The following is a 12,452-nucleotide window of genomic DNA, read 5'->3' on the forward strand; positions in this document are numbered from 1 at the left end:
TCTCTCTCTCTCTCTCTCACACACACACACACACACACACACTTCTCTCTCTCTCTCACACACACACACTTCTCTCTCTCTCTCTCTCTCTCACACGCACACACACACACTTCTCTCTCTCTCTCTCTCTCTCTCTCACACGCACACACACACTTCTCTCTCTCTCTCTCACACACACACACACACACACACTTCTCTCTCTCTCTCTCTCTCTCTCTCACACACACACACACACACACACACTTCTCTCTCTCTCACACACACACACTTCTCTCTCTCTCTCTCACACACACACTCTGTATCTTTTTGAGGACATTCACTGACACAATGCAATCTCTAGCTCCTCACCCTAAACCTACCCATCAGAAGTGCCTCACCCAAACCCTTTCCCTAAACCTAACCTTTACCCAACTATAACCTGACCCCCAAAACCAAGTCTTGACCCTCAAACGGGCCTTTAAAGGGGTCTCAGAAAGACCAGACCAGCCAAAATGACCTCATTTTACAAGATTGTCCTCACTCCTATGGTCTAAAACTCAAACTAGCCCTCACACAGATAGCTGTACAAGTGCACACACACACACACACACACATTAACTTACTGAGATTGCTATTTTTGGATAATTTATATATTTATGTATCTATATATCTATCACTTTATATATATATATATATATATATACACATATACATTATATATATATATATATATATATATATATATATATATATATGATAAAGGCAGCTGTGAAAATTAATCTGCATTGTTAATCCTTTTGATCTTTTATTTTTTTTTTAAATCACAAAAATCGAACCTTTCATTGGATAAGAATTTAAAATGGGGGTGAAATATCATTATATGAAATAAATGTTTTTCTCAAATACACGTTGGACACAATTATTGGCACCCATAGAAATTCTTATGAGTAAAATATCTTTGAAGTATATTCATATTCACAATTTTGAGCACTCCAGGGTGATTATGAACATGAAATTATCCAGCCATGGCTTCCTGTTTCACAGAAATATAAATAGGAGGGAAAACAAAACCCAAATTCCCTTAATCATCCATCACAATGAGAAAAACCAAAGAATATATTTCTGATGTGCAGCAAAAGATAATTGAGCTTCACAAATTAGTGAAGTGGCTTTAAGAAAAGATTTCCACCATCAGGACAATAATTAATAATTTACAATCAACATAAAATGTTATGAATCTGCCTGGAAGAGGACGTGTGTCTATATCGTCCTAATGCACGGTGAGAAGGAGAGTTTGAGTGGCTAAAGACTCTCCAAGGACCACAGCTGGAGAATTGCAGAAAATAGTTGAGTCTCGGGGTCAGAAAACCTTTAAAAACATTGTCAAACAGCACCTACATCAGCACATGTTGTTTGGGAGGGTTTCAAGAATAATTCTCCTCGCTCATCCAAAAACAAACTCCAGCATATTCAGTTATCAGACACGACTGGAACTTCAAATGGGACTGGCTTCTATGGTCAGATGAAACTAAAAAATGAGCTTTTTAGCAGCAAACACTCAAGATGGGTTTGGTGAACACAGGGATAAAAAGTACCCCATGTTTACAATGAAATATACTGCTGTATTTTTGATGTTGTGGCCTATATTTCTGCTGGAGGTCCTGGACATCTTGTTTAGACGCATGGCATCATGGATTCTATCAAATACAAACAGATAAAAATCAATAAGTGACTGACTCTGTTAGAAATCTTATAATGGGCCATGTTTGGATCTTCCAACCATACAATAATCCAAACACAAACCTCAAAAACAACACAAAAATGGGTCACTGAGCACAAAACCAGGCTTCTGCTGGTCATTCCAGTCCTCTGACCTGAACCCTGTAGAACATGAGTGACCTGAAGAGAAGAAGCAGCAACATGGAGCTGTGAATCTACATTTACATTTACATTTATGCATTTAGCAGACGCTTTTATCCAAAGTGACTTACATTGCATTCAAGTTACAGTTTTTACATTTTATCAGCTCTTGCTTTCCCTGGGAAAATCTAAAGGGTCTGGAGTGATTCTGGATGAAGGAATGGTCTCTGATGTCTTGTCAGGTGTCTCTAACCTCATCAGGCATTATAGGAGAACATTTAGAGCTGTTAAACTGGCGAATGGAGGTTTCAAAAAGTATTGAATAAAAGGGTGCCGTTAATTGTGGCCAATGTGTATTAGAGAAAAACATTTAGTTCATAATCATATTTCCCCCCATTTTAAATTCTTATCCAATGAAAGGTTAGATTTTTGTGATTAAAAAAAAAAAAAAAAGATCAAAAGGATTAACAATGCAGATTAATTTTCACAGAACTTCTTTGATGATATTTACCAAGGGTGCCGATATTTTTGGCCATGACTGTATATGCACTAAACTAGGCTCTTATTTTGCCTCTGTTGTCTGTAATATATTGAAACATTTTGGAAAACTAAAAAAAAAAAAATATGTTAAATGACTTGCAGTTACACTTCTTATTCACATAATTTATACTTTGTAATTATTTACAATATAGCAAATCTTAATAGCTTGATTGTTTATATTAAGGTCATACAGTAAACCATCCAAAACAGCTAATTGTGGGAAAATTAGGACATTAACATCACATTTCTGTAAAGCTGCTTTGAAATAATGTGTATTATGAAAGTGCAGTGCAAATAAAAACTCCTCAGTGTTGTTTATCTAATCGAATGCCTTGTTCTTAATTACATTTTTATTATTGTTAATTACATTTCTTTTCTTTGTATTTGAGATACAAACAATAAATCTTGCTGCAGTGTATACAGTTACAATAAAATGTTTTATAATTAGATAACTTCTTTGTTTGTTTGCTTTTTTGTTTTGACAGCACCAGCTGATAAAATTTCAAATTAGAATAAAGCAGGGTGAGTTGTTACACTTTTTACTTCAGTGAATATTTATATGGTTTAATTTCTGTTCTGACACATGCTTTGTGACTCTAAAAACCCACAGTTCATTTAACATTCACTGGTTCTATAACGGGGAAGGTTGTAGTTTCACAAATTAAGCAAAATGTAATTCTTGAACAAGCAAAAATCTAAAAGGTAACATGCAAACAGGTCTTTGGCCAACAGAAATAATAATTAATTAACTGTATAAAATTATAAGATGTAAAAAAAAAAAAAATTATTTGACAGCTTGTTATGATCTGACATTTATAAGTATTTTCCTGAAAACACAGTTCCAATTTACCTCAAATAATTCCGTAGAACTGACATTAGCCTTTTAAAAATATAATATAATATTATATTCAAAACAAGTATCTAGGAAAATGAGCAAATTCAATAAAAGTTGCATTCCTGTGCTTGTATAAATTTAAAAAAATGCTTATGAAATGCTACAAAAAAATTTATGTTTTCACAATGTATATCATTAGTGCTAACCACAATATTGACAGATATCAATTTTCATGCTTCAATCCGTTTTCAAAGGCCAGATCCAATTCCAAAGCCGCTTTTCATTCTTTATTAGAGATAAAGTTACTGGAATGTGAGAAGAAAATCAGTCCGGACAGGCTTTGAATATGAGCAACCTTTCTTAAAATTCACCACCAAAAACACACTGCGAGGTTTTTTAAACATTTTTAATTTCACAAAACAAATGAGTTTTTTTAAACACGAGTTTTCATTTTCCTTCTGTGCATCTAACAATCTCGCCATTTTTAAAAAGAGGGAGAGAAAATAATTTACACATCTTTTCGTTTGTCATATCTACAAAAATAAAATTAAAGAAACGACTAGAGCTTTACAGAAAATGAACATATAAAACAGGCCGTCAACTATATTACATGAGTGAATGTCAATACAAATAAAAACAAACGTTTACGTACAGTAGTTCGCACGAGCATGGGTTTCTTCGTTGTGCAGCGTACAAATCGTCGAGCCGTTGACGAGTATGAATGAACGTTGAAGATGGATGAATGAGGCAAGAAACCAAAGACGAGAAGAAAACGCATGAGAAGGAGTTAAAGCTAACGAGAGAAATCCCCTCTACATTTCTCCACCTGAGTTAACAGCAGTTATCCATACAAGCCTTCGCCGCCGAATTCAATTCGCGATAAAAACACTCTGCAGTCACACAAACTCGCAAATACAAAATAAGAATAAGAAACAAAAACTTAAAAGGAGGTGAGGTAACAATCCTCCTTTGGCAGGTTAGGTGTACGAGTTAAACACTTATAAAGACGCTTGCATTTCAAACGTAATAATTACGTTGTTTTTTTTATTATTAGAGTTTCCGATCCCTTCATTTCTGTTTCAAGCACCCATTGAGCTACGAATGAACAACCGCAAACGGTGTGCGACAAAAGTTCACAGTATTTACACGTAATACAATTGTGTCAGCTTGCAGGTCACATGACATGATGTCAGAATTCATAGACACGCCCCTTTTTTGTTTCTGTACGATATATAAACAGGAGTCCAGTTACGAACTGTGCGATAGTGTGTAGAAACCGAAAAAAAATGTTCATTCGATAATTGACCACAAATAAAACCTTCAGCTTTTTTCGCTTTCCTTCCTTTTTTTTCCGCATAGTGTTACGCAATGAAATACAAGCTACGATATTAACGAACGAACAACGATATTCGTGAGACATCCTTATTCGCCCCCCGTGTTTATTTTCACAGGGGTCCCAGTGCAAAAGAACCTGAATTTGTCAACGCCGTCCACCCGTAAACGGACGCGGCTCACAATATGCGCGACCGAAACATCGCCCGTTTGTATTCGCGAGTTTCCTGACGAGCTGAATGGAGGAGAAACAGACGAACAGCAGGTAAAGTGCCGGGTTTCCTTCGCGGGACAGAGTCATGTCTTCAGCTGCGCTAGTTCACGTTCCACTTGCGTTTTTCATTTCTTGTTCTTCGCGCATTGCTTCGCAATTACGTTCTTCGTCAACAACATTTCGTTTTCTCTCTCGAATGCACTAGTACTTTCTTTTTCGTCCTTTCTTTCTCAGCGCTGGCCGAAGGGTCGTCTGTCCCAAGTCACGAATTTCTGATTGACACACACAACACATAATTTAGCCTGGATGGCGCTTCCAGGCGCAAGGCATGCTGGGAAGGGGCTACATCATAGAGTGCAGAGCGTGTGTTTGCGTGATTCTGTGTGTGCGAGATAAAAGTCCTCCAGTAGGTCCAGTGATAACCGTCAGAAACCAGTGGACTGGATTTCTGGCTGAGCTGGTTCTGATGAGACGCCCTCTTTACCTGAACAAACAACACAGAAATATTAAATATAACATGACTTCATACACAATTTCTGCTCTGCAAAATGAATTTAAACATTCTAAAGTGTGTTAAATGTAAGACTTTGAGACTGTTTTCCTCACCATCTCCTGCTCCGCGGTCCAGTGATGGCATTCGGACCGATGTGGGAGACTTGTAGACGAGATCGCTTAACATTTTATCCACAGGAAGAGGTTTTCTTAATTTCTTTAGGAGTCTGTAGTGATCGGCTTCAATGTCCTACAACAACAGATCAGAAAAAAACATATAGTGCATTTTAAATAATATATGCACAAGATAAAAAACCTGCTTCAACATCATAAAAGAATAGGTGAGAAGAAAATGATAAATTTATTTATATGTATATTATTATTTTGCCATCCTCACTTACATAAATGAACTATAGTGTCCTGCACCCACTAGTGAAAAAAAAAATCAAAAATGATATCTGGTGTCTGAATAATGTTTGGTTTGACTGTATAGTATAATATATTTTCTTATTTCGTTTTTTAGTTTTTTTAGGTCAAATATGACCTGGACATGTGTGGATGTGTCTGTACAGTGATGTGTGTGTGTGTGTGTGTGTTTTACCCTCAGGTGCTGTAGTTTTCTCATCAGCTCCTCCATGGTGTTGAAGATCTCGTCCACATTTTTGATCACATGTCGCTGGATGCTCGGTTGTGATTGGCCGAGTCTTTCCCTATGACTCAGGGTCTCAGTCAGCGATTGGTCAGTTGGAGAGAGACAGGGCGTCTCCTGTTCCTCTTCCTCGTTGATGAAGGACGATGAGAACATGTTTTGAGTCTGATGGATGCTGTCAGACGCGTCTGAGTCTTTGAGCTCGTCTGTGCTGCTCTCGTCTGTGAGAGCGCTCGACTGATCTTTGGGCATGACCAGATAAAACATGTTTCCTGGAAGCAGCACAGCAACAGTGTTATTGTTCAAAAAAACTAAAAATACAAGCGCACTAAAAAAAAGAAAAACATTTATAAAAATCAAGTCTAAACACTAGATGAAAACTTAAAGTAAATGAAAATTAGAAATGTTGACCGGACAATTAATTTAAAATAATTGTGTGTTTAAGTACAACAATGACTAAAGCTGAAATAAAAATGAAAAAAAAAAAAAAACTAAATAGGAATGTTAAATGAAGCAAAAAGTAATAAAAGTGCCAAAACATTTTTGAAAATAAATTAATAAAATAAAATAAACAATAATAATAAAATAAGATCTAAATATTAGATGAAAACTTAAAAACAAATGAAAATTAGAAATGTTGACTTTGCAGGAAAAATAATTAAGTTTAAGTACTAAAACTGAATATGAAAAATAAAAGCAAACATTGAATTACTAAGCAAAAATTGAAAGACAAAAATAAACAAAATTACTAAAATCAAAATAAAGACAAATGAATATTGATAATGAAATAAAAACAACAAAAAATATAAAAAATAACAAATGAAAGCTGCAGCAATATAAATAACTTAGCAACCTAATACAGAAAAAAGCAAAAAGATAGTTTTAATGTAGAAAGTTCTGATCTTTTTTTCATAATATATTAAATATATAATTTAAATATAATTTATATTTTACATATATTACATGTAATGTATAAAAACATTTTAATCGACTACCAGTAAAAACTAACAAAATAATGAAATTCATTAAAAATAAAAATTTGATTCTTTATAAACATCTCGTAACTTCTTGACTTTTAACATCACAGCTGATGGTAGTTTTCTATAATATTTCTCCCATGTTCAGTCACGTTATTGATTACAAAAGGAAACGCGCTGAACGACGAATCGTTGAGGTTCATGAGAAGAACAACAGAAAGAGAGATGGACTGCATCCAGATCATTCAGGACCGGTTTCCAAAACTGAAACCAAATCTCATCCCGGGTTATATTTCACAGTCGGCCGAGACTGAAAACAAGCCATGAAGCTTGAGACCAGCCACAATTGTTCGCAGGAAACCGGCCCAGAATGCATCTGCCAAGAGTATTGTACGATATATATATATATATATTCATATTAGCCCCACCTCCGTCCCGAGAGGACTGGCCGGCGGTGACATCATCAGTGATGTCATCGGGAAGAGAACAGCCCGCACCCACAACTGTGTGTGAAAGACAGCGAGAGTGTGTGTGTGTGTGTGTGTGTGTGTGAGAGAGAGAGAGAGAGAGAGAGAGAGAGGTGTGCAGAAAGATAGACGGCGTGTTGTTAGAAACAGACAAATACAAGAAGCCACAGCAGCAGTACATGAGAGAGAGAGAGAGAGAGAGAGAGAGAGAGTGTGAGTGTGAGTGTTGTGGAATAGTAGCAGAGAGAGACAGAGAGCGAGAGAGAGCGAGAGAGAGAGAGAGAGATGAGAGAGGTGTGTTAAATCACATAAGCTTCATCACAGTGAGCTCTGAGCACATGCAGAGAGACAGACAGAGACAGAGGGGAAAGAGACACAAACGCTTCAATTTTCTGAAAATACAGTCAAACTTAAGGTCTTTGCACACGGAATGACCAAAAATAATACCAAAATGCATCACCGCCCTGCCTGATGGGCTATCTTAAAATACAGGGCTCCCACGGGTCCTTAAATCTGATACAACTAAATTGAAGAGTTTTTAAGGCCTTAAAAAGTTTTAAATACGTTAAATGGTATAAGAAAAGTCTTAATTTTAAGAGGTCTTACAGATGAAAGGCAAGAATCGCGATATGGCTGGATTAAACTTCAAAAGGCAATCATGTCACTGAATAAATATGAGCGCTGCATGTTTTTTATGTGAATGCGTCTCTGAAGGGAACCGACTGTCCTCAGAAACAGTCGGTTTAAACAGCGTTTATGAGCCGCTCATAAGCTCAAAAAAATGCAAAGCTGCTGCTGTGTGTACATCTGTTACCGGGGAACCGCTTTATTAAAAGCGCCACCTCGTGGCAGAGAGTACATTTGCATTTCCAAAAAGCCTGTCTTCTGTTTAGATCAATGCCCAATTGTGCATATCGACCCATGTTTTTACGCAGCAAACACAGCGTTGTAAATGTGGAAGAAGTTAATGTGCCTTCTAAAAATCTAAACAATTTAGACAGTATATTAAAATTTTATAAGATTTTTGTGAAAACCTGTATCTGAATTGTAAATCATGTCATTTTGTGGCTTAATATGTTACCATAGATATTGTCCAGCACCACTCATATGGTGTTCATTTTACTTGTGCAGCTCTTAAAGTCATAAATTGCCTTAAATTGATTAAAAAATAAACTGTAGATACCCTGTAAATAGTAAAAAAAACTTTCATTGATATTCATTGACATTTGTGTATTGAAAATGTTTTTGATTTTTAATTTGGGCTAGTTAAATTAATTTTCGGGCTAGCAAAATCTGAAGAGTACCTGCCCGAAGGGCTACCAGGGATTTAGAAATTTTGCGAGCCCTGCTACAGATGCGGAAACGCAGAAAATCAAACCTAATCTGAATTTTGTTATGACGGACGAAAGTTTCTGAGGCAGTACGTAAACCTGATTGACGAAAATTTGGGACGAGAATTTGGACTCTGTGTGCAAAGACCAGTGAAATCATTTTCGGTAATCAAAATAAAGCTGAAATAAATTTAAATATAAACACTGGATGATTAACGTGACTCTAATCGCTATATTTTGCTCCAGAACTATGATCATGAAGTTGCTGATCATCGAGCGTTTACCTTTCCTCACCACCTGAACAGGTGAATGCAGCACCTCCAGGGGCGGAGCTTCTACAGGCTCCTCCCCCCACTGGCCAGGACGCTCGCTGGGGGCGGGATCAGGTAACTCCACCCCCGGTCTGTCTGTGAAGGGACTCCTTTCATTGGCCGTCTCGTTTGTGGGCGTGTCATCTGAATCTTGACTCCACCCGTCCTCCAGGTCTCTGAAGATCAGCTGACGGAGGGTTTCCACTGAGAAAACAAGACAAAAATGAAAACTTTTAGAGTCAATTAGTAAAGTTAACAAGATGTTTAAAAGCAGAACTGTGTTATGCGTTTTGTTTTATCAGTTATATGTGCAAAATAGTTATAGGTACTTCATCTCGGACGGACAGAAATTCTCTTCATAATGCAATTTTAGGTCATTTCTGTTATTTATTTAGAGGAGCATTTCGCTAAATATTAGACTATATACTCATTATATTTTACTTTACTTGCTAAAGATGTCTTAATGTTTAAATAAATCTATAATGAATCAAGTTATGACAGCTGTTGTGTTAATGAATATATTTCAACAAATATAAATTTTATAATTTAGAAGTTAATTTAAAAATCGCATTATGTGCAATTTATGTTTCCATGTGTTATTATACATTGATACAGCATTTAAAAAAAAATAGTAATTAAATTTAAGTTTGGGCTCTGTTGTTAATTGTATAACCTAGTAATGTAAAAAGGCTCCCTAGTTCAGTTGAGGTATTTGTTTTTTTTAAAAACTGTTTAATAAAAAAAGAAGCAATTTCATGTTTAGTTTTTTTCCCTCCTGTTGTACCGAAACCATACTGAACCGTGATGTCAAAACCGAGGTATGAACCAAACGGTCATGTTTGTATTTTCTAGTAGTTTTAGTACATCAGCTTAAATGAAAATAAGAAATGTTGCCTGGGTTGCTAACTTAGAATAAGTTTAAGTTCATTAATTTTTCCATTTTATGCTTTATAACGATAACTGGCTGAAGTGTCTGTTTGGTGGGTTGGTGTATTAACGCTATGGCAAGCGAACACAAAGAAAGGCTCACCGTCCTGAAGAGCAGCTTCTGCGACAGCGGCTTTATTCTGGAGGAAGCTGTCTCTGTTCTGGCGCCGGTGCGCGTCCGATCCGTCGGTCGGTGTGGTGTCGGGCGTGAGAGCGCATTCATCTTCACTAGCAGAGTCCTGCTCCAGAGACACGCACGACTCCGACACATCTAACAGAGACGGGGAGATGTCACGCTCTTCTTATGAATGAATAATGCATTTTCCTTCAATAATGTGACACATATCTGAGACACAGATTTAATGGAAAACTTTTAACCTTAGTTTTGTAAGTTATTGCATTTTGATGAAATGTCACAAAAACAATGCTTCTGCCGAATAACTTGCGCTGACAATGTATTAAGAAAATCATAAATTAAATCTACAGCCTTATCTATGGATAATAACATTCCCATACTGTGTAAAATAACTTAATTTCAGCAATTTTGCATGCATTTCATTTGCAGCCATTAAATTGCACTCTCATTCAAAAGTCTGTGGTTGGGTTTTTAAAAGTGTTTTCTGCTGCATTCATCTGATAAAACATGCAGTTAAATCAGTAAAATTGTGAAATATTATTATAATTTCAAATAACTGTCTTCTATAGTAATATGTAGTATAATGTAATTTATTTCTGTGATCAAAGCTGTATTTTCAGCATCATTACTCCAGTCTTCAGTGTCTTCATTCTAATATGCTAATCTGCTGCTCATGAAGCATTTCTGATTATCAATGAAACCAATATTTTTGTGGAAACTGACATTTTATTTTTCAGGATTCACAGATGAATAGCAAGTTCAAAAGAATTGCATTTATTTGAAATAGAAATCTTTAGTAGCATTATAAATGTCTTTACTGTCACCTTTGATCAATTTAATGCATCCCTGTTGAATAAAAGTAATAAAAAAAATGTACTGGCCCCAATCTTTTGAGCAGTAGTGTATATACTGCTATTATATTTTCAATCTCCAGATTATGGTATTGGCAATTACAAAACCCTCATCTCTTACCTATTGCATTGGCAGACGAACGCGCATCAGACGACCTGAAACAGAGCAGACATGATTTCATCAGGTACAGTGAGGATATGGCTGTAGTTTTCAGTGTTTATGAGCTGATGGTGTGACGTACGGTGCTGGTGATCCTTGTTTGCTCGACCCTGCTCCTTGAGTGACGGCAGCGATTGTCTTTTCCAGCAGGTCTTTCCAACTGCGAGGAAACATCGAATGAAAGGGAGTTACTACACTTTCAAATGCATGCATAACAATTAGAAAAACATGGTTTTAGATGCAATATGGACTGCTTATAATAACTGCCCAATGAGGGTTGAGCACAGACTCACGTGTTCTTCTCTGAGGATGTCCCAGCCACCAGCTCATAGATCTGACTCTCTGAAGTGCTGATCACGTACAGCGCTTTATTGTCTGCAAGATGAACATGAGTTCATTTAATATCTGAAAGCAACTCTGAGTCTTGTCCACGCATCCTTTTTAATTTAAGGTATAAACGTATATGTATCATACTGAAATTTTTTAAAAAAAAAAGCTCAGACCTAAATTGGGGTTTCTCTTTCGTATAATAAAAAAAAAAAAAAAAAAAAAAAGTTGGTTCCTCTCAGTGTTGGACCATGAGTCATGCAAACTTATCCTTACTAAAGAAGTTAGAATGCATATATCATGCTGCAATATGATTTGTGACGAATGCATCTTCTCGTTCCCATCATTGCACTGTGTACAAATTGGTTGTTTGGTCCTTTTTGCACCAAAGGAGAAAAATGCATATGCTACTATTTACTGCCAAGGCATTATTAGGTAAATTACCAACTTTTCTAGTTTTGTGTGTGTGTTATCTGTTTATGTGAAACTTTCCGTGCTGCCATTTTGGCCAGGACTCCCTGGTAGAAGAGATTTATATCTCGATGGGATAATCCTTTGAACCCTCACCTGTCGCGACGGGCCGCACAAGGGCGGAGTCGAGGCGCAGGATTGGGCAGAAGGGGGTCTTGTGGTCCGGAGGTCCGCCCAGCGAGCGTGACGGACAGCGCAGGATGAGCCGCTCGTCTGGACCCCTCTGAAGAAGCACCAGCAGATCTGAGAGCAGCAGCGCCTGCACCTCTGAAACATCCACACAAAACACAATCACAGACTTACAGCTAAACGCCTCCAGCTCAACTATGTGCTGCTCGGGGCTAAAACTATAAGAAAACATTACTTAAAATATAAATAAATAAATACATACATGTTAATTGAAATGAAATATAATACAAAACAACTTATTTGATTTCAGTCAGTTGCCAAGGCAACCTTTCTCATTTCATTTTAGTTTAATTTAATAATTTTTATGTAGCAGACGCTTTTATCCAAAGGGTCAATTTAACAGTTTAACGTCATGTGATAAGATAACTAAATCTAAAACAGAGATTATTGTGTTTTGTGTCAGT

At 36.6% G+C, this 12,452-nt stretch overlaps 1 protein-coding gene across 3 annotated transcripts in view; it reads right to left on the bottom strand.

The window, feature by feature from the left end:
- Positions 1-4,086: 4,086 nt before the first annotated feature.
- Positions 4,087-12,452, bottom strand: part of arhgef11 (Rho guanine nucleotide exchange factor (GEF) 11) — a 38,506-nt gene continuing 30,140 nt past the window's right edge. For all 3 annotated transcript variants that reach the window (XM_058781477.1, XM_058781478.1, XM_058781476.1), the window contains 10 exons: positions 11,956-12,126; positions 11,355-11,436; positions 11,144-11,221; positions 11,023-11,057; positions 10,018-10,185; positions 8,961-9,191; positions 7,307-7,381; positions 5,854-6,173; positions 5,367-5,502; positions 4,087-5,244 (listed from right to left, as the gene is read on the bottom strand). In XM_058781477.1, the coding sequence (XP_058637460.1) occupies positions 5,186-5,244; positions 5,367-5,502; positions 5,854-6,173; positions 7,307-7,381; positions 8,961-9,191; positions 10,018-10,185; positions 11,023-11,057; positions 11,144-11,221; positions 11,355-11,436; positions 11,956-12,126 (1,355 nt within the window). In that variant the 3' untranslated portion in view covers positions 4,087-5,185. The remainder of the gene's footprint in view (positions 5,245-5,366; positions 5,503-5,853; positions 6,174-7,306; positions 7,382-8,960; positions 9,192-10,017; positions 10,186-11,022; positions 11,058-11,143; positions 11,222-11,354; positions 11,437-11,955; positions 12,127-12,452) is intronic.

This window comes from Onychostoma macrolepis, chromosome 07, assembly GCF_012432095.1.
Source record: "Onychostoma macrolepis isolate SWU-2019 chromosome 07, ASM1243209v1, whole genome shotgun sequence".
NCBI classification, from domain to species: Eukaryota; Metazoa; Chordata; class Actinopteri; order Cypriniformes; family Cyprinidae; genus Onychostoma; species Onychostoma macrolepis.